This window comes from Denticeps clupeoides, chromosome 5, assembly GCF_900700375.1.
Source record: "Denticeps clupeoides chromosome 5, fDenClu1.1, whole genome shotgun sequence".
NCBI classification, from domain to species: Eukaryota; Metazoa; Chordata; class Actinopteri; order Clupeiformes; family Denticipitidae; genus Denticeps; species Denticeps clupeoides.
In genome coordinates, this window is record NC_041711.1 from 9,295,544 (window position 1) to 9,317,375 (window position 21,832).

Sequence of the window (21,832 nt, forward strand, 5' to 3'; positions counted from 1 at the left end):
CCACCATCACCATGGTGACGGCAATGTTTCCGGAAATTAACGACCTCGCCTGTGGCAGGTGAGTCGACTGCGAGGTGTTTTTTCTTTTCTTTCTTTTTTTTTATTTTATTCTTACAACTCCACTCTTTTTTATTTCATTTTGTTTATTTCATTTTGTTTATTCACCCAAATTATGAGAACCTGGTCGCTGTAAAGCACCTAAAGGCAACTTTGCGATAAGACTGACTGTATACTGATAAATCAGAAAATCAATTGCCCTTGACATTATTTGCTAAGTGTGGTCCACTCTCTGTCACTGTGGCTGTTTTAAAGGTATGTGACAGTGGGTAATAAACGTTATCTAATGGCAGTCACAAGTCAAAAGCGATGTGCAGGGTGTTCTTGCCTATTGGCCACTGTGTTTTATGGCCACGGCACCTAATAGCTGCACAGTCATGCTTGTTGTTTAAAAATGAAGTGTTTTTTGCCACAGAAATGAGGAGATCTCTGGATTCGTAGTCATTTGTTAGGATGGAAGTGGCACAACATGCTCCTGAGTCCTTCACCAGCAGGAAAAAGACCCCCCTCCCCCTGAGCCAGCTGGTGGAGGAGACCAGAAAAGGAGTAGATGTTCCTCACCACCTTTTAGACACCAGTATGCCATCTTTTTACTAAATGTCCACACAGTGCTTGTATAATCCGAGTAAGATATGTAATGTTGACGCAGTGCCAGCAACTGACTGTGGTCAAGTAGACAGGCGCTGACGGTCTGTAAGTGCTGTCCACTGCGGCCTGTAATTTGCAGGCCTGTTTTCCTTTAGTTCAGATGGCTGCAAATTGGAAATGATAAGCGTCAGACCATGTGTTTATGTATTTAATGCTCAACTCTCTTGCAGAGATCTTTGCCAAATTCCATAGCAACAGTATCATTCAAGCCGAGCCTGCAGAGGTTCATTTCAGTGGGTTTGAACTGGGAAAGGATTATACAAAGAGCTTGGTAAGTAACCCCCTCTGAGGCTGGAACCCAGTGAAATAAGCAAAGAAGCCCCTCCTCTCTTGTCCAATAGCTTTTTTTGCATGGTGATTTATATGGGAAAGTCTTTATGCTGGACTGCAATTTGATGCTGACAGCGTTTTCCCTACCTCCCCACAGAAACTCATCAACGTTTCTTCTGAGGTGATAAATATTCACATTCTCCCAACCCAAACCAAGTATTTCCAAACTAAATATTCAAAGAAGGTACTGATTCATTTTTCATGTCATGTTGCACAGAGCTTTTCTGCCTCTGCAGCGCATGCAGAGATGGGCTGAATGTCTCTCTTCTGCACACAGGGACGTCTGGTACCTGGTCTCTCTTATTCAATAAAACTGTTCTTTTGCCCTGACGAATGGCGCTACTTCTATGACTGCATTCGGGTTCATTGTCAGGTTGGCGTCGAAGAGTTTTCTGCATTTGTGTATAATGGATTTATAGTTCGATTACAGAAATGAAACATTTCTGTTTTCTACCATCTACTATTATTGTCAGATCCTGTTTGGAAACTGTATATGCAATGATATGTTTGGAGGTTCTCTTTGTAATTGTTACACATATAGTAAACATTTTTTATCAAAACTATTCACAAGACTTTATTTTCTTGCATGAATCACCAAATAATTATACAATTGTTACTATTTTTTCTTAATTATTAAAAATTGCCATATTGATTACATGCTGTAGGAAGTACAAAGACAACCACTGTCAATGAATGTTGTTATAATGTTTTATAATGTTAATAAAACGTTGCACAGTCCTACATCTCGTACAGGGTGAAGAGAACTTGCTTGTTCCTGTCCATGCATATCCTGTCATCAATGACCTGCACATCCCTTCACACATCAACCTTCCGCCTGTGGCACTGGGTGACAGGTAAGGTGCAGGCTGTCCCGCCGTCCTGTGGTCAAACATTCTTTATTTGAACTGCAGCAAATGATCTCATTGTGTATAGGGTCTGCAATATTCTTAAAACAACAGCTCGGCCTTGTGTAATGTCATCTGTCATAATGTCACATGGGCTGACACAACCCTGGTCTCTTTTGCCTGAGATGCATTTATATAAGCTTTATACTGCAGCACATTAAGAAAACCCAACCACATCAAAGCTCGGAAACACCATACTTTATTGCCACTGCAGCGAAACATAAAATATGGAGCTTCTGCCAAGCTCCAGTCTCTAAAACCTTCATAAGGTAAACATGATAAGTGGCAGTTTCTGCGTGTAAAGAGGAAGAACACACACGCCATGATTATACTTTGCCAAGTAATAGGGCATGAAAGCATCTTTTTTAATAATCTCTGTTTACATTAATGGTTTATTTATTACCTTAAACATTTTGTTCTGTTTTGTTTTATGGTGCCCTCATAGTCAGGCTGTCATAGCTCAGTGGCTGCATTACAGCCATGTTATTATAATTAACTTAGCCTCAAACAACTGGAAAGAGAATCAATTTCATCTATTTAATTGGGCAACATTGATTATGTGTTTATGATAATGAGCTATTTATATAAGGGCGCTTCCCATTCTCTTTGAATGAGGTGACATAATGTGCAGATAGTTCAGTGCAAGCACCAACCACTCAAGTTAATTAATGTATGTTTCCTGAATGATGGCTAGTCAGTCCAGTTTATTGCATGTTAAGCAACTATGCTGTCATGACTGAGAAGCATCGATAGGTTGCTGCCCCTGTGCTCCATGCACAGCAGACATGCCCACCCTCAAGTTGTAAAACAACATGTACGTGCGACTGTACAGTAATCAAAACACCACCCTTTAACAGCATTGATTTATTTTAATGCAATATAAAAAATATGATATAAAAAATATAAAATGATATATTCACATAAATTATATGTTTAACATGTCTTGTCTTTAATGTCACAGACATTAACATTATTATTATTTTAACATTTCATAAGTCCAAGCAAAATAATCTGTGCAAGATCACAAACAATGGCTGCTCTGTTAGGTATTAAATTAACCTTTCAAGGCTTTATATCCAGTGAGAGTTTAGAGGGACATTTTTCTTTGCTTGGTTTGCAAAGAGGTCTGATAGAGTTTGTCTTAAACTGAATTCCCCAGCTGGAGCCATGCCATTCCCCTGAGCTGCAGCTGCCCCGTTGACTTTGAGTTCCAGGTCCACTACCTGCAGTCGCACAGGGCTTTCAACGTCCAGCCCCTTTCAGGTTTGTCCACCTTGTCCGGCCTCTTTCCTCTGTTTATGTGTCTACTGTCTGAGTTCAGCAACATTGTGCTGCAAAGTCTCAAATCTTGCCTCACCTCTTGTGAAGGACTTTCTGGGCAGAGTATGTGAATATTTTAGATGCTCAGCTGACATGCTTACACAAAGCAGTGTGAGATGTAGAGCGTGCAGGATGCAAGAGCACGACAGAATTTTCATTCATTGTTTGCTCTTATTTGATGCACTTTTTTTGGAAATGAAGCAGATTTTGGAACCTGCACAGGACATTCAAGAGAAAACTGATTAAAAATTCTAATTGTCAAATGCTAAAAAAGATTAATAAGGCTACTCAGCCAGATAGGGGTTGGGCCATGTCCTCTCATGTTTTGATTCTCTGAGAGCTTTTTTTGTTGTAAGTCAAAAGTTTGGAGGCACCTACGTGGAGGCCACCTTGAAGAATACAATGCAATTAAAACATATTTAGTATTTTTATAGCAGGAGGAAGTGAAGTATGTGTGACGTGCAGTTATTTCACCTATTTTTAACTTCATAAGATGCTCATTATCATGAGTTAATATTAAGAGATTGTTCAGCATAAACCTTCAGGACTGTTGTCCAACTTAAGGTGGTTGAGAGAAGCCGAGTATGTGAAATGCCTCCTTTGGAGAGGCAACCTTTTGCTTTGTTTGCTGTTGAGTTTTTTTGTTTATTACATAATCATATGTCACATGTTATTTCACAGTCCTGTGTTTTCAGTTTTGTTCTATGATGTAAAAAAAAAAAAAATCATAACTGTGGAGGTGTGTCCAAATGTTTGACTAGTGGTGAACGCTAGACTGAATGGTACAAGTGGCAATTTTTCCCCCTCGCTCAGTTATCACTTCTGTCAATTATGGTTGAATGTGATCATCTCTTCATAGCTAGGCTGCACTTTTCTATGAGTAATTTATTGTCAATCAATCCTGTTTTAATATATCTTGATAAGAAATTTTAATAAAAGACAAACGTCAATGCAGGAGTAAAAATGAAAATGCCTGTAATATTGTCCTGATTGCCAGGAAACAGTGCCAAAATTTAAAACACAGAATTTTATCCTCAAACATTGCATTTTTTGAAACCTTAAAGAAAAAAGTTACAACCGTATCAATAATGGATCGCCAGTGGAGGTGTGGGGTTAGACGTTTTTGTCTCACCCCACAAACACTTTCCACTTGAGCACCAACGTGTCCTCTAGACGGAGCAGCCTATGCTTGGTTCCGTCTCACCTGGTTTTCATGGTGTACTGTAAATATGTCTGCTTTGCCTTGTGATTGAAGGGGTAATTCCAGCCAACGGGGCGACAGAAGTGACAGCGACTTTCACGCCCCTGCAGTATGGGACGGCTCAGGTCACATTCCAGGTGGTCATCTCCCAGTTCAACACCAAACCCTACGTCTGCACCCTCAGCGGCTCCTCGTCTCCGTACCTGGCTCTCAAGTGCAGGTTAATTACGTCTACATTTCTAAATCGAAAGTCATTTAATGTGGTGACACCGATGTTGTCATACTGGCTGCAGCCTTCAGCCTTGCCGTGATGAGAAACAGACCGATGACAAATGGCAAACACAACCTATACGTGCCCACAGCTCGTCTTTAGTCTCTAACTCTAAACATACGAGGTGTGGCAGTAGGGTGAGTGTTATTAATAAAGTGTACAGTAGCGTAACAACATAGACACGTCTGATGAAAACAGTTGAAGGAAACCTCCTAGTAGGCTGTAAACCATTCGAGATGAGGGTGGTTTTCCATTGCATCGTGTCCTTCCACTGCCATTCCCATAGAAAGTAAGATGTCCCAATGCTGAAGCAAGGCCGACTCAGAACAGACATTTTTAATAATCTGCATCAAGCTGCTAATGTTAAAATGTTTTTACAGAACTTAAAACATGTGTCTTTAAAATGGCAGTTTTACTATGTATTTTCATAGCTTCAGAAGAGGGTTTTATACAGCAGGATTTATTGAAGAAAAGCTGCGCTCTGTCTCTGAAGACAAAGGTGTCATGATTTCGGACGGGACGAGTCTTTTCAGAGCAAACACAGATAGAGCATGGTACAAACAAGTAAATACTGACAGATAATCAATCACTCACAAGCACATCCACACATGCTCTTGTCTTTACATAAGGAGCATGGTGTCAAAATGACACAAGAGCTTGAGATAATGTGAAATTCATGCAGAGCGTTGGCGGTCGTATTTTTAAAAAATGACTTCCAAATTATTCCATTCATAAAGGCTCTAAGAAGAACCATTGCATACATGTGAACAAGACTAGTTTGTTTTGATGGGGAATGATGCCTTAGTAGGAATTCACAGGCATAAATAAAATGGCCAATGAAATTTTGTCAGCCCGAACCCCTGCTCCCATGAGAACACTTCAGTGCTCCATGATGGATTGCCTTTAGCAACGAGAAAAGACCTGCTGCACTTCCTCACTCCTGCCCGGCCCGAGGTTAACCATTCACCCAGGAATCACAATCGGCTGATATCAAAGTGATTCAGTTTCACAGGAGGCCCACAACTCCAAGACCTCTCTCTCCAAGCTCTGCCAGCAAGTGTTTGAGACCCAGCTGGTGGATGCATAAGGAGATAACGTGAAGATTTATAGGCGATTGAAACTAAATGATACCAGCTGATGCGATTAGGCCTTTTATCTTGACACTACAAAATATGAAATGGAAGTGGAAAGATGCATGTTGGTTATAATGATTAAAAAAAAACAGTAACCTAAATGCAGGTTCATTTTAATACATCAGTTATTATAGTGATAATTATTTAGTAAATTAGCTATTTCAAAGTGACATAAATCAGTAGTCTTGAAATTTGTTATCTGTTAGTCTCTACAGCGATTTAACTAAAGCCGTACATGTTTAACCAGGGCTCCATGTGATTGAACAGGAGAAACAAAGGAGTCTGATTCATTTGAGAAGAATGTAATGGGAACAGCAAAAAAAGAAAATTAAACAGCACAGAATAAAAAAAAGTCTGTGTGTTTGTGATTCTTTAGCCAGCCCGAGGAGTGTGGCGAGGGGTTCCCCACAGATACCAGAGTGCCTGGACCTTTAACTTTAGTCCCCAGACCAAAACTCCGAGATGCAACTCTAGAAAAGCGCAAGGTGACTTTTTTTTTTTTATGTCCCTAAGGTACTAACTCTGGTACTTTCTCCTCATTTGTCTGTTCTACTCTGTTAAATTATATATGCTTGTTGAATAGGTATGACCCTGGAATTAAATTACAAGTGCTTGCACTTCACTTCAGCACATGGAGAGGCTTTTCAATTATTTTTCAGGAACAGAAGAAGCCCGAAGCCGTAAATCAGAAGAAGATAATAGATATTTGCACCCCGGCTGGAGTGGCAAAGCTGCTTATTCAGCAGCCAGACAAACTGAGGTCCAAGGACATCCGTGAAGGTACAGGAATCTGTACAGATGTGCCGTCACGGTAGAAGTTGGCCTTCGCCATACATCCAGGCTAAATTGTGGCCTGTCAGCTGTCACCTTGAATTAAATATTATTATTTTAAAGCATACTTTTATGTGCTTTGCAAAGCCCTTACAACCTTGAGGAGTTCCTAGTCATCTTTGTTGGTTTTCCATTTAACAATTCTTTTCAGCCATGTCTCAAACAAATATAAAGCGCCACACCAGACAAATGAAGGAGGCACTATTTGAGAGTCAAGTGAAAAAAGAAGAGAGTGAGGAGAGAGCCAATCATCTTCGCTGGTTTGTTCTTTTTGAGAAATTTGAATCTCTCAGTCAATTAATTTTTTTTTTTTTTTTTACATAAAATATTTAATAATAATAAAATGTTATGTAAAATGTTTTACTTATTTAGGCATGTTCGCTTTGGCAAGGATCCTGTGTCACCTCAGATGAAGAAGCAGATTCTGGAGGAGAGAGGGATTGCAGATTATGAATACAAGGTGTATTGTTTTACATAATTATATACTGATAAACAACAAAATAACAGTCATTATTTATGAATGTACATGTAATATTTTGATTTATTTCATTTTCACCACATTTCGTGAAACTGTAAATATAATATAATATAATAATATTTTTATATTATTCATTAAGTTGTTCTGATTTCAAGCAGATACTTGAGAAAACAGCCACAGACACTTACCAGTACTTCCTGCACCATGGCCTGTGTGCTGTCTGTTTATGCTCTCTATTTGTGCTCTTCATATTTTATGGGAACCCTTTGGTTTTTAAGAGAGACAAGGTCTACCACTTGGTTACTTAAGTTCTCTCAGGAAGTCTGTCTTCAGTGGAATCTTGGCATCGAGCCAAAGGCCTCAGCCCAACATCTTTCCTGCTACACTCCTTCACAAGCGTATCCAATGCCTCTAATATTAGACGTACATTTGCTGCTGCCTCGATACCTAGATAAAGAAAGGAGAGCTTGCAAGTGAAGAAGATTTTGCAAGGACTACGTCCAAGCTTTCTACTAGGCGAACCCTCCGTAACGTAGAACAGGTAGGGCTGCAATAACTCATCCAGTTTTAAACTCTAAGCATCTTAGATAAGGATTCAATGAGACTAATGATCTTTTTGTGTATTAGCTTTCAGAAAGTGTTCCCAATTTTCACGTTTATTCAAGCAGTTCCTTGGAGATCAGGCACAGGGCTTTTCGGATCTTCCAGCAGGCAGCTCGTAAGGTCTGTGGGTTGGAGAACTTGAAGAAAAGAGCCTTGAAGGACCTGTAATCTTTGGAACAATGCATTTCTCTTCTAATTCTAAGTCTTGCAGGAGACTACGCAACATGAAATGGATGATAAAGATTTTTGTGCATTTTAGGTTGCCCTGCGATGTCGTCTGCAAAGAAGACTATCAGCTTTGCAACTGGTGACTCAAAGCATGAGAGAGCCATCCACAGCTGGTGAAAACTCTGGTAGCACATGCTGAAATCTCCACAAACCTTCACATACCACCAAACCACAGAGCCGCAGAAACTGTTGCTTTGTCATTCACAGAAACAAAGGCAGAGGCTTTGAAGTTGACTGCAGGCAATCTGCTTCCATTCTCCCTTCCCATCTTCACAAGCCACATCCAGCCAAACAAACTAGTGAGTAGCCTTGCATTTGAAGGATGCAACATTTAAAGATCATTAACACCACTGTGTTGCACATGAATAAAGCTTTCTCAGAGTCCTATGAGAGACCAGGAATTGAATTGAATGCTTGTTTTTGCTTAATTTCAGGACCACAATGCATTGGGACCTGTTCCTGTCAAATCTGTTGAAATAGCAATAAAACAAAAGGTCCCCTTTTTCAAACTGAAGGTACAATACATCACTTGTGTAATATAATTAATATGTTTCTTTCCATCTTTCACCTCTCGTTTCTTTCCCTTTGTGCCTTTTTTTTTATTTTGGATTCGTGCTATTTGCAAGGTTCCCCAACACTACAAGCTGATGTGCTACAAGCCTCTCGATCCCTTTGAGATGATGATGACCTACGTTCCTCCATCGCTGCCTAAAGTCCTGCGCAAAGCCTCTGAGGTGACACGATTGATTTGTAGTATCGTTTGCTTAGGGTTTGATTTCCAGTCCCACAGTAAGGGTCTTTAAGTAGTATTATTATCATTTTATAAGACCCTTTAGAAACACATACGGTTGTGGGTCGCAGTGTATTTTCGTGACTTGTTGTTCTTGGTGGCTCTTTCCCTCATCTGTTCCAGTTGGCTGAACCCTGTAGCTACAGTAGCATGTGGAACTCTACAGCATTTCATAACATTTATGTCACATAAGGATCTGACATAATTACACTCGGAGTGTAATCCAGCCACGCGGAACATCTCTATTAGCCTCGGATAGAATGCCGAGACGGTTAGCTCAGCTATCTTTAGTTCTACGTGTTTATGTTATGCTTGTTTCCCACTTTCCCATTGGTGACATTCATGAATCATTCACCCCCAACGCTCCCAAACCCTAGTCGTGCGCTCAAGGTCCCTGTGTAATGAGCGCTACATAAACATAGTGCACTTTAAAGACCTTCTGCTGGGGTTTTACAGTGGAGGCTTTCTCAACAACAGCTGGCCACTCCTCCAACTGCTGACTGGGTCAGCCATTGCATGGTTAACAGGTCACTAATATTACTCCCTAAAGCATATACAGATATCATTTGAGAGGTTGCAAAGCCAGAAGGTTCTCTGGCCTATAATAAAAATGATTTTAATCTTTGTTCCTTCAAATGGCTTAGACAGTAGACACTTTCTTTCATGTTTATAGTGTATTTACATCATGCTATTCATTAAATATGCTTTCTTGCTCATAAATGTTTCGTCATGGTATACCATATGGTTCTAAAAGGCTTTTTGATGACACTGGCAGGCTTCAAACCAGGGCCTGCTGCCAGAAATGGATTTAAGTGAAATTTCACTATATTATGTTTTAAGTGTTGCTCTCTGAATGACATGCAGGATGAGCTGTGGCCACAGGTAATGGATCCCCCAGGTTTGACGGGTGAAGATCAGTTGGTAGAGGATGCAGACCACAGTGATGAGACCCCAGGCCTGTCCTTCACCGTCCCTACAGCCCACATGGCACACCCATTTAGAGTGTTTGTAAGAAACGTATTGAGCAATTATCCTTTTTAACTTATTATTAGCTTTTTACTGGACTTTAGCTGTGAAGGTTCTATTAGATTTTATTACATTCTTTTTAACATTATATGTATATATTTTCCAAATGTACCATGTACATTGCATATATCTTAAATATTTGGAAATTGGTTCAAATGATCTGGAATTGTGTCCTGCATGCAGAATCCTACTCCTGGGCTTCATGCCTTCAGACCAGCCCAGACCCACAAGCTGCCCATGTTTTTGGATCGGAAGGTAATTTCTGTAAAAAATACTATTATTTCTGTAGTTTGTAAACTGAGGTAAGTGAAGAAAAGTGTTACTTTCATACTGATAAAGTCAGTCATAATGAGAGCCCCTTATTTCAATTCAACACAGGATGTTATCAGTGGGGTCATGACCTGGAAAAGATTCCACTCAAAAAGTGTATTCACTCCCACTCTCACCAGTGACCGCCTGTCCAGAATGTAAGCACATTTCACATAATTCTATATGGAGTTCAAGTTGAATGTCAACTGGATCAAGTGAGAATGTTTTTTCACAGTAGCCCAGAACAGACCCCTCATCTTATTTTGTCATGTGTAAAAGGCCTGTGTTGTCAACGTTCCCCTTCAAATGTAAATCTATAATGATGATTTTGCTTTAGTGATGCTTTATATATGCCATTTATAGAAAAATATTAATAGCAATTATCCATTATCAGATAAAAATGAGGAAATGCAATGATTTATTCAGTAATGCGGAAATTGCATCTTATCAGGTCTGATGCCTTCAGCTGTAATTTATTGCCCTCTGAGGCCCCCCCTCCTCTGGACGATCTTCCAGAAGAAATGAGAGGAAAGATCTTGGGCGGCCAGTAAGTGCGCTCCACAGCTCATGTTTCTTCATTTGTTTTGTGCTGAAACGCGCCAGTGGAATCTGACCAATGACATGGGCTGTTGTATAGATGTTTCATTGCTAGGTACATAAGAACTCATTTACGGCCTTATCCATTGCTCCAGAAAGCTGAACATTTCTGAACTGAAAGGTTTATGAATGCTTTAATAGGACCAAGTTTTGAGAGTTTCTGTTCCAGTTTACATGTTAGCATTATTTTTGTAATAACAACAGCTAATATGAAAAAAAATATATATATATAATTATAATTACATATTTTTGAAATCCTGATGGTTTTGTCCTTAAGGCCTTTTTATTTTTGTGAACAGAGCTGAAGGTCCAGAGGTCAGCCTGACCATGGAGATGGTAAAAGCAGAGTTTCCTCTCCTGAGCAGGCCAAAGAAGGACAAAGCAGCAAGACATGTGGGGTATGCTCAGCATGTTTCCTCTTATAGACTAAAACATTCATTAGGTGTGAAAATGCATGACAATACAGAATGAAATCCATTTGTTAACCTGTCACTGGCCTGCTCTGACACATACACATTATCACAGTAGTGCTCGCAGGGTCATGTGACCATATTCACTACATAACGAAATAGTTTTTATTTAACAGATCTTTACCGTTTATATCCAGGAGAAAACATAACACTCACTTACCCATCAATGAACCATGCAGAGCAAATGCAAATGTGTGTGTGTGTGTGTGTGTGTGTGTGTGTGTGTACCAAATGGGGAATGAGGCTCATGGATTTTATTTTATTTTAATAAGCTAATGAGTCCCTGCCATGTTTTAAATATATTAACTAATTACATTTGTGTTATAAAGGATAACATCCTTTATTTATAACATCCAACAAAGTACTGTCAGCTGTTCCCACACCAAATCAAACCTTTAAGGGAACAAAGAGAGTGGAGAAAAAAAGTAATTGTGGATCTGGACACATCTTTTAAAATGCCTAAAGCAGCCCTGACTACATCTAAATGCATGATGTGCACAACGACGTGCAGACAGCTGTCACATTAAGCTTTATTGCAGGATTTATGTATGCATATGACTCTTGGTATCGTTTGTCCATCCAGTTTGCTTATTTCTTTACATTACAGAGTGATGGAACAGCAGCTGGGTTGCTTGCAAGATTCTGAGACCAACAAGCTGGGGCTGAAGGTGATGTCACGGCTCAGCCAGCTACACAGCATGGCCAAGACCATGCCCTTCACCACTGCAAAAAAATAGCACAGTCTTTTTCTAATGTATACACTTTGATAATTAAACAAATATATGCATATTATAAAATATAAGTCGTTTAATTTTTTTATCTTAGTATAGCCAGGTTCCTTGTCCTATTTCTTCTTATTTGGCCTAGTTTCCCTGTAATCGACTGTCCTTCTCTTTTTTATGCTATTGTGCTCTGGAGGTGGTAAAAAAAGAGGCACTGATTTTGTAAATGTATTCATCTTGGCAACGTTAACTTGTCTCAACATTCCTGATAAATGTTTTCTAAGCAATTTCCATGTTATCATGCACTTGGTATATCCCTTTAATGTAAATTAATGTATTCCACAGCTAAACCTCTTTTTACAATTCAGCCACACACAGTATTCCAGTAATGACTGCCTTACAAACCGGAGAGTTTTCATTCAGCTCCACCTTGTGGCTTTAATGAGGAATGTTATGACCACAAAAGTTACCAAAAAAAAAAAAAAATGCACCCGAACTTTAAAAAAATATATATTTGTTTCTGCACTTAAAATGTAAAAAATGTTGATAATACTATAAGTGAATAGTGTAAGTAGTGTAAATAGACATGTTATAGAGAATATGAACAATCAGAGGACCGCTTCCAAGGTCAAGGAACACAACATTAATACTCTAGGAAAAACAGAAGGTATGAGTTCCTACGTTTTTTTCATTATACAGTAGGCTTCTCCTCTCCCTGTGGCTCTGTGGTTTTATTGAGCGCTCCGTCTCCAAACCTCAGTTGTATCACAATATTACAAAACATTAACTGTTGTTTTTCGTGCTCGAGGGAGAGTGTCGAGACAGTAATGTGGTATTCTTCCAAATGTTTCCAGAGCCTCCCAGATGCCGGGCAGATTTGTTGTTTTGCAATGCCGACACTCTGAAATGTGTCTCAGTGTGCCGCATCTCCTCCCGCTATTTCAGCTATTCCTCCTGCAGCCTCAAATAAAACACGTCGGGCCGCATTCTGCACCACACACGCTGCCTCGTTGCCATCTTATTTGGTTTCTGAGGTGAGAACAGCACTTCCTGGGAAGCTGGAGAATGTTCAGATCTTCAGATCAGATACAGCAGCACGGAGAGGCATGGAAATAAACTTCACATACACAATTATAGTTGTGGAGACTTCAGAGGTTGCCTCATGTTCCTGGTTCATCAGTTATAAAGAAGACAATTGGCTTTTGGTGAAGAAAATATGGGTTTTGTGATGTCCAGCAGTGGACGGCAAGCACACATACACACACACACACACACACAGACTTACACAGAACTGCACCTGCACCAAAGCAAGTTATACTTTTGCATATTTTATGTGGAAAGGTAAAAAAATTCATAACTCTGAGTGGTTGCATCCTGGCCCAGAGCCAATTCATTCAGTGCTTAAACAGCCTACATTTTTTAATCAGGATCATCAGAGCATTTACAGGACAGAAGACGTAAGGTAAAACGGTCATTAGATCAAAGAGATTAAACACCAAATGGACTATGACGGGTGATTGATTAATTTGTCATCTCTTGGAGAGAAGCTGTTGAGGCGCCCAGTGATTGTCGATCCCAGATGCTGTTAGTATTTAGTAAATTGGTGGTGACAAGGGACAGAACTGGACACTAAGAGACTGGAAGATTATCGATCTTCTTATTGGTTCTTTTAGGTCACAAATCTGATCCACCTCACACATAACGTGAAGCGAAAGTGAAAGTGAAGTGATTGCCATTGTGAAACACTGCAGCACAGCACACGGTGACACAACAAAATGTGTCCTCTGCTTTTAACCATCACCCTTGGTAAGCAATGGGCAGCCATGACAGGCACCTGGGGAGCAGTGTGTTGGGACGGTGCTCAGTGGCACCTTGGCGGATCTGGATTCAAACCGGCAACCTTCTGATTACGGGGCCGCTTCCTTAACCACTGGGCCACCACTGACCCAACACCATATTTTGGCCTTAATATTATACCATCCCACACTGCAAATAAAAGTTCAGAAGTAGTTTGAGGAACATTGGGGATCAAAATGGACTGATTTACTGCTAAACTGGCTTTTTGGTAATTCACTTTTTGCACTAAACAAGAAATAAATCCAGGAGCAGAGGGCTGGGAACTCGCTCAAGGGTACCTCAGTGGCACCTTGACGTTTGGTGGATTCAAACATATAAATAACAAATATATTAATTTAAATATATAAATAACAATTAAATAATCTTAATCAATGTGAAGTGAAGCACCGGATCTCCCCTGCTGGGTAAAAAACATCCAAATATGTGCGGATGGAGCAATAAAAATGTTCAAGATAACTATTGACTTTTCATCATTTAGATAGTATTGCTTTTTTTTGCTATAGATCACATGGTGTTGAGGTCATGGGTTCGACTTTGTCTGTTCAGAGTTTGCATGACGACGTGTGAGTAGCCCTCTGGGGGTCCCCACCCTGTGGCCAATGTTCTAAGATTTGGATTTGGATTATGTGGTCGTAGACAGTGAGTGAGTGAATGCTTTTTGTACAGTTGGTGTTGACCACCGTTTTATTTTGCCATCGAGAGGGACTGAACACATGGCGCTGCTCCAATCGTCCTGCTGTCTGACTCTCAGTGATAAGCTGCAGTGGAGATGGAGCCAGGATGCTTTGTTCACTCATGAGTAAACAGTGAGATGCGCGTTGTGTTTGAGTGTGTGTGTCGGCGCTTGTCGAGGCGTCATGGCAGGCTGTTCAAACATGACGCTTTTGCACCATGATGGGGGGGATCCCTCTCCAACAACAATTTGTTGGCAGCTTGCAGAACGACAAATCTCCCCGGTTATGCAATGGTGTTGGAATGGATTAATGTGGCAAGCCTGTCCAAACCAATCAGGCCACAGTGTGAAAGGCGTGGCATAAAGTCAACACCACCCCTCTTCTTCTATATCATGGCGGAGACGGGACAGGAGTTACCAGACACTGACAGGCATTTAAATGCTTTGAAAAATGAATGCCATTTTTTAGACATCAGTTTGATGAATCTGGGCAGGGTCCAGGTTTTCAAAATGAAAATGAATAATGTGTGTGTGTGTGTGTGTGTGTGTGTGTGTGTGTGTGTGTGTGAGTTAGAGTGAGAAAAAGAGAGAGAGAGAGAGAAAGGGGGAGAAAGCTTCACAATAGAACATCAGATAAATCACAAAACGTTTTTGCAACATAGCTTTTTTATTATTTATGTAATGTTTTTGCATATAAGCATATTCATAAAAAATGTATAAGACAATAAGAGTCGTATTTGTTCAACAATAAGATATGCCATATTATTTTGTTCTGTTGATATACACCTTTCATTTTATATAAATTGTTTTTGTACAAGTAAACATCAGATCAGATGTGTCATCAGATGTATGCATATATAAGTTTCCATATATTTAGTAGCGCTTAATTTATATGCAGAGATTCACAGAGTAACAACGTAACTCTGAACATTAGGGGGCGCCACATACCTGCTCAGATCCAAAAAAAGATTGTTAATAAGATTTTTATATTTTACTCTTATTCCATTGTTTGATCATTGATTCAATATGTAATTACTTTGTCTCTTTTTAATGTTTGTTCTCTATTATTTACAATGTGTATTATTCAATTTTTAATTAAAATTATTACACACTTGTATTAGTATTTCATGCTATCATAGCAGCCCTACTATGTATGATATAATCCAATACAGAGCAGAGGTCAGGGTATATACAGGCTCATCTCTTCAACTATGTGCCTTACAAATGATATACACTTGATATGTGACTAGCATTACTCTCACTGTTTTTATCTGCTATTCTCAGTGAAAGTGTGCATTCAGATATGAGATTTGCCCTTTGACCCTTCTGGCTGTGGGATTAAGCATATGACCTTCTTAATCTTGAACACAGATTAACAATGTTCACCGTACGCAAACACAATATATGAATGATAAATGGATGTAGCATATCTGGGAGACCTATCTTGTTCCACAACTTGTAAATATCAAGGTATTAGACCGATGAAGATGAGATTGTAGGTCTGGCAACAAAGAGATCAAACTGTGTCTCTTTATCTAATCTGATTTATTTCAAGGGATCCTTTCTGTTTTTGCAGTTGAGGTGTACAAAAAGCAGATACCATTTTAGTATCTTCCTGCTGTGAAAGAATTGTGGGTGCTAACAGACATGCCCAAGTAATAAATATTGTGGAAATAATGTACAATTATTAATATATGGCCAAAAAAAGAAACTATGTGCACAGGGGTCGTAGTACATTTGTGGCTACATATGAACCTGAAGAAATTCAACTTCACAAATTCACAGTTTCAAATCCCACTTACTACCAATGTGTCCCTGAGTAAGACACCTAACCCTGAGTGTCTCCAGGGGGACTGTCTCTGTCACTACTGATAAACTAATACTACACAGCATAGCCATTGCTTAACTCATTGGTCATAGAATTTCGCCCCAAGTAAACTTTATTAAAATGTCATGTCTATTCGATTATCAAGTTTACCATATTGCCTAAATCAACTCTTTGATGTACATACAGGCAAATCTTGGTGGAAGCAATTCCTGCTACACAATCTTGGTGGAAGCAATTCATGCTACACAAATGCTCTCGAAAGCAACAGATTCAAGTTGTAGAGCAGGCAGTGTTTTATGGCCTGAATGACATATTTACTATTGAGGTATCTTACAGTAAATTAACTTCAGTGTCCTGCCCACGAAACCTTGAACTGCACGGGAGTGCTGATTTAGCACTGCCTCCGTACTTCCATCTGCGGGATTACGAAGAGGCTTCCCTGAAGTATCCATGTCTTCCAGTACAGAGCTGAAAGGTTAAATTGACCCCTGGACAGAACTCCTACGCTCAGGCTCCTGAGTTAACGTGCTTTAGGGAAGACATGCCAGCGAATTCTAGAATTCTTTCACCAAGCACTGTAGTTTGTAGACCACAGTGGACCGTGGCTGTCTAGTAGTCTATTCTTTACTGGTTTTACTTTAAAAATGGCAATATCATGAGAAATCAGCCCCTCTAAGTGAGGTGTAGTATTCAACATACCGGATGCATCAGAATGCACTTCATTTGCGTCCAGGTATGTTGGAAGCATGTTGGAGAATAGGTTCTGAAAAATAGATTGAAAACATTTTTGAATAAAGGTTATATGCAAAGGTGCCTGCAAAGGCTCGCTACTGTTAACACCCACGGTGTCTGCAAAAAGCCTTGGAGTTTGGATCAATGACAAACTGAGTTTGAACCATCACGTTGCTGTGATCTCCAGATCCTGCAGGTTCACTCTCTACAACATTCGCAAGATTAGGCCTTTTCTCTCACAACAGGCTACGCAGCTCCTCGTCCAGGCAATGGTCATCTCCAAACTCGACTATTGTAACTCTCTCCTGGCTGGAGATTCTGCAGTCACCATAAAACCACTCCTGCTGACAAGTTAAGCCTTATCAGGGCTCTTAGTTTTGTAAACTCAAAATTCTATAGAAATCGAACGAGGATTGTTGGTGTCTTCCTCTTGTAAGTCGCTTTGGATAAAAGCGTCTGCTAAATAAAGTAAAATAAAGTAAAGTAAATTAGGCATAAACAGTTTGCTTTCCATTCATTCCATACACAATCCATTCATTACACCAAACAAGAATGAAAAGAGATTGTAGGGAACTAATCTCTGTATCTTGATATTTCTTCTAAATCTATGTGTAAATTAAATGTGTTAAATAAAATGACCCCAATATAATGGATGTGACCAAAGTTTAACATTATGAACAATTTTATTAAATCCAAAGTATAATAGCGATAAGATTCACAGGCTCTGCAGCTGTGGAGATGTGGCTCACATGTGTTAACTGGTCATGCCCCTTTTCTCCCACTTAAATGTAAAACTCCATTAGCGCTTTATCAGCAAAAAAAAAAATGTAACCAGGCAGTTGATATATAAGTGTGCTTTTCTAGGATGACCAAACACCCTCTTTTCCCCGAATATGTTGTAAGATGGGAAATCCCAGGTCCGTGGCATTTTGTGCTTTTGTCTTGCGTGAAAGGTTTACCTCCTGTATCTTTGTCAAGCTGCGACACCCCCCAAACAAGAGCTGTCAAAAACCAGGAATTGGCTGGCGGTGTCATGACGATGGAAGATGAACACCGTCTTCCTGTCTCTTTTTGTAGTAATGCAGAAACGCCAATAAGGACAAATCCTTATTGTTCTGAGGCAATTTTTTTGGGACTCAAATGTATAAAATAATTTTCTCTTGGGTGGCTGAGCTCTTCTCTCTTCCCCCTCCACTGGGAGCTGGGGGGTTTCCCCCTATCCCTAGCTTTCTGGGTCTTTCTCTCCCTGTTTCTCCAGGGCAAGGCTGCTGAAGCCTGATTCCTGGTTTTTTTCTCTCTTCCTCTGTCCCTTTCTCCTTTCTTTTATTTTGGGTTTTTCTGAAACATTGGTACCTTTTTTACATACAATATTTACATGTAACTGCAATAGTAATCTACTGGTGTTAACAAATTAGAAACTGTTCATTCTTGTAACCTCTATTGTGCCATGCCTCTTTCTGCCAGGTATCATCAGATGAGTGTTTTTAATACAGTGAGTGCCTTGTATTTTTACAATGTCCTCTTTTTGAGACCTAGAAAATGTTTTTAACATTAAGAAAAAAGTAATAAGAAAAAAGAAATGATATGAGTGATATGAGAGAAGTGATATGAGAAGTAATGTAAGCAAAAAAAGTGTGTGTTCAAAGAAAGAAAAAAATGTTCACGATTACATTAAATAATTTGGATGCAACTTGGTCTATTCTGTATCTGCTTGATTGCATCCAAAATAATTGCACACCCCTGATGTAGCTGCTGTTTTTGGAATTAATTGTTCAGCAGTACCACTACCAGCCATTAATAGCTTCATGCTGCAGGTGAGCATAATGGTGTCACATGTTTTACGCCATGAAATAAATAATAATATATATATTGCACCCTATGCAATATATATGCAACCATCTCAACAGCAGCCATGGCAATTATGAATATTAAATATTAGGGTGCTTTTGTATGGTGGTTTATTGGAAACCATCAGCTGTAACTGGCACCACACAACAGTATCTTTTTCTTGAAAATATCTCTGTATATGCCTCTGCGGTCTGCACAGGGAATTCTGCTCAGATTGTGCTGCCATAGTGTCACTGGAAGCAGGGTAGCGTGGTTTTATCGGCTTTACAGGAGTAATGCTGTGAGCAGGCAGATCTTCCTCTCTGAAGGCATGGCTGGACCCCTGCCAGTGGCCGCGTGGAGCCTGTTTGCAACAAAGGAGCCAATTAACACCATCCCACAAGCTCTTTAATTAATTTTCTGCTTTCTTTATTCCGTTTTGCCGGAAATAGACATAAACCCAATCTTTACAATATACCCACTCGTTTCTACAATGGGCTACTACTGTTCTGATGTAAGACCGTTGTGCTTGGATTTTAAAAAATAGATTTAATAGGAGTCTCAAACATCATTCTTGTTTTTGTTGTTCAATGCAAAAGCTTACACTGTGTCACATCACAACACCAAATTATTAATACTATTTCTCAAATCCTTCATTCCAGCACAACATAATGGTATTGACATGCCACTGAATAGCTGCAAGGACAGTCTGGGCTCCTTTCATGCGAATAAAAAATAAATAAACCTTTTTATATGTTAAGAATCTGGGAACTTTTTTTTTTTTTTTCAAAGTGCGCCATAAAGGCACAGGAATCTGTGTCCTTGCATTCCACAGTTAAATTAGTCTCTGGAACAGAAAAATCTATAGTCAGTGCAAGATTTAGTATGCATTTTTGGGCAGATAACAATCATTTTCAACAGCACATGGAAAACTAGGCCATAGATGTTAAGAGGACTTTATTGCTGTTTTTGTTCCAGTTGAACCTGGGACACAACCTGCATCTCAAACAAAGAAAACCCCAGCCAGTGCTGGATACATGCTGTTCCGATGAAAAGGAATAGAGGGGCATTTGTGCACCATGTCTGGAAATCTGGCCGCAGAGTGTCATTTGCTGTCAAAAGATGATCATTGTGCCTGGACAACATGCTGATGAGTTGTCCTCAGTAGGCACTGATCGTCATATCGTCACCACTTTCAACATGCAGAGACTTTGATGCAAATTTGATGACACTCCCCCCCTTTGTGATGACATGAACCTGGTGTTGGAATAGTTCATGCATTGCACCAACTCACTCTTTGTGTTCAGGAATGAAGCATGTGACAAGGACAACTCTCACCTCTTGACTTTTGTTCAATCACGCTGTTTGGCTTTTTGAGTTTGTGATTTCGCTTGAGGTCTTTGTTTATCCACATCCATTGCCGTGTAGTGTTGACTTAACTCACCTGTACTTCGGTTCCTGCTCAGCCCTTCATATTGACTTCATTTCTCCTTGTTTTCCCGGCCTGACTTTACTAGCTGCTTTTGTTTGACTACGTTGTCTGTATTCCTTGTGTTTGTGCTTTTGTTGAGCTTAATGCTTTCTTACTTCGGTCCTTGTGTTGTATCGTATCTGCAGACCTGGTTTATTATGTAAAAAGAATGAAATGGTATAAACATTTGTAGTCCCAAAACACTGTGGCATTTCTACTTGGTGGTCTTTATTTTCTCCAATAAAACAGCTACCTCTTTGTTACTGATCTGAAGTTTCTTTAAATAGTTTTAAGGGCCAAACATGATTAAAAAAAAAAGTTGGTAGCAAAAACCTCATATTTTCAGAAGAGTTTTTAGATAAGTACAGGGTTTGAACAAAGCAGAATTGCCAAGAAAACCAGATGTAGCGTATATATGTTTTGAAGAAAAACAGAAACTGGAAATTGTCAACCTTTCAGATCCCGGTGTTCTTCGCTTGCATGGTTTTTAAATGCAACATATTTCCCTGTTACTGTGAAAGAATACAAGTGTGGGATATTAGGCTCCTCGCTCTTTTCACTATCAAAAAGTGAAAGTGTTCCATACCTAGAGCAAAAAGAAGAGAAAAACCTTTCAAAACAGCATTTATTATTCAAAGCCACAGCACACAGTGTACAGCCTTGGCAGGCTGAAGGGCAGGGACAAGATCAGTATATGGACCATGGAGCAGTGGAGTGGTGTGGTGGTTTCTTTTCTATGTATGGATGGCATGCTGCAGTGGTGTTGCTCACCTGGCCAAATTTTTGCAGGCCAAGTTCACCCCTTCATTCTCTGGTGGCGCTTTCATTAATGCGTACATAAAAAATAGTTTGAGGAAAACGACAATAAGCTTAAGGTGTTGACTTGGCCTTTTAAATCCAGTCAACCATCTGTGGGATGCGCTAGCATCACCTTGCAACTCCTGAGATCTGCTACTGATGACTTGGTACCAGATATAGTAGTAAAAATGCAGTATAACTATTTTGGCAACAAAAGACCTGCTGAGCTCTGGGCTTCTGTTGCAGTCCCCCAATCTAAACATTAATAATGTATATAAATTTACATGATGTAGTTTGCTTTAAGGTGACATTTATGTTTTCATCTGGGTGCCCTTTCATTATTAAAGGGTGCAATTATGAAACACCCAATATGCATGATATATATGTATACTGTACCTTAATGGCACCCTTTTCCAATGGAAAGGCACCCATAGGGAACATCAAGGGCACCTTACAGGAAACCACATCGTGTTTTCTCCACTAAAATGGCATTCATTAAGACCATTTACAGGGCATTTAATCACTTGTACGTCGCGGTCAGCCTATGGGGCAATTTTTCTGTCAATCTGGTGAGCACTTTAGACAGCCCCCACAACCCTATCCCACCCCATTTCAGGGCTATTCACCAAGCCAACCCATGAAATATGTCATTTTAAGAGCAAGCCATTTGGCTCCACTGAAGTACAAAAGAGCATTCAATGCAGCGTGTTTGATATATTCATGGGGG

The 21,832-nt window shown here is 39.7% G+C and overlaps 1 protein-coding gene across 2 annotated transcripts; it reads left to right on the forward strand.

Moving 5' to 3' along the window:
- The first annotated feature begins 18 nt into the window (after positions 1–18).
- Positions 19–12,675, forward strand: cfap221 (cilia and flagella associated protein 221). 2 transcript variants are annotated; one of them, XM_028979411.1, is made up of 24 exons: positions 19–58; positions 473–634; positions 876–976; positions 1,133–1,219; positions 1,313–1,408; positions 1,789–1,889; positions 3,100–3,203; positions 4,516–4,681; positions 6,242–6,350; positions 6,525–6,645; positions 6,848–6,956; positions 7,069–7,156; positions 7,626–7,715; positions 7,802–7,897; positions 8,037–8,130; positions 8,213–8,304; positions 8,440–8,520; positions 8,632–8,739; positions 9,660–9,803; positions 10,005–10,076; positions 10,200–10,288; positions 10,582–10,677; positions 11,027–11,125; positions 11,805–12,674. In XM_028979411.1, exons 2-24 carry the CDS (start codon positions 511–513, stop codon positions 11,932–11,934), a joined length of 2,397 nt encoding a protein of 798 aa, XP_028835244.1. In that variant the 5' UTR covers positions 19–58; positions 473–510; the 3' UTR covers positions 11,935–12,674. The 2 variants fall into 2 exon arrangements, with proteins under 2 accessions (XP_028835244.1, XP_028835245.1); XM_028979412.1 differs by lacking the exons at positions 19–58; positions 473–634 and having other exon boundaries at positions 873–976; positions 1,133–1,156; positions 1,253–1,408; positions 11,805–12,675.
- Positions 12,676–21,832: the final 9,157 nt, after the last annotated feature.

Bases quoted from the DNA above. Each gene is read 5' to 3' on its own strand.
- cfap221 (XM_028979411.1), top strand. From the start codon at position 511: ATGGAAGTGGCACAACATGCTCCTGAGTCCTTCACCAGCAGGAAAAAG. The intron at 1,409-1,788 runs GTTGGCGTCGAA...CATCTCGTACAG, and splicing joins GCATTCGGGTTCATTGTCAG to GGTGAAGAGAACTTGCTTGT. The intron at 7,157-7,625 runs GTGTATTGTTTT...CTCGATACCTAG, and splicing joins TTGCAGATTATGAATACAAG to ATAAAGAAAGGAGAGCTTGC.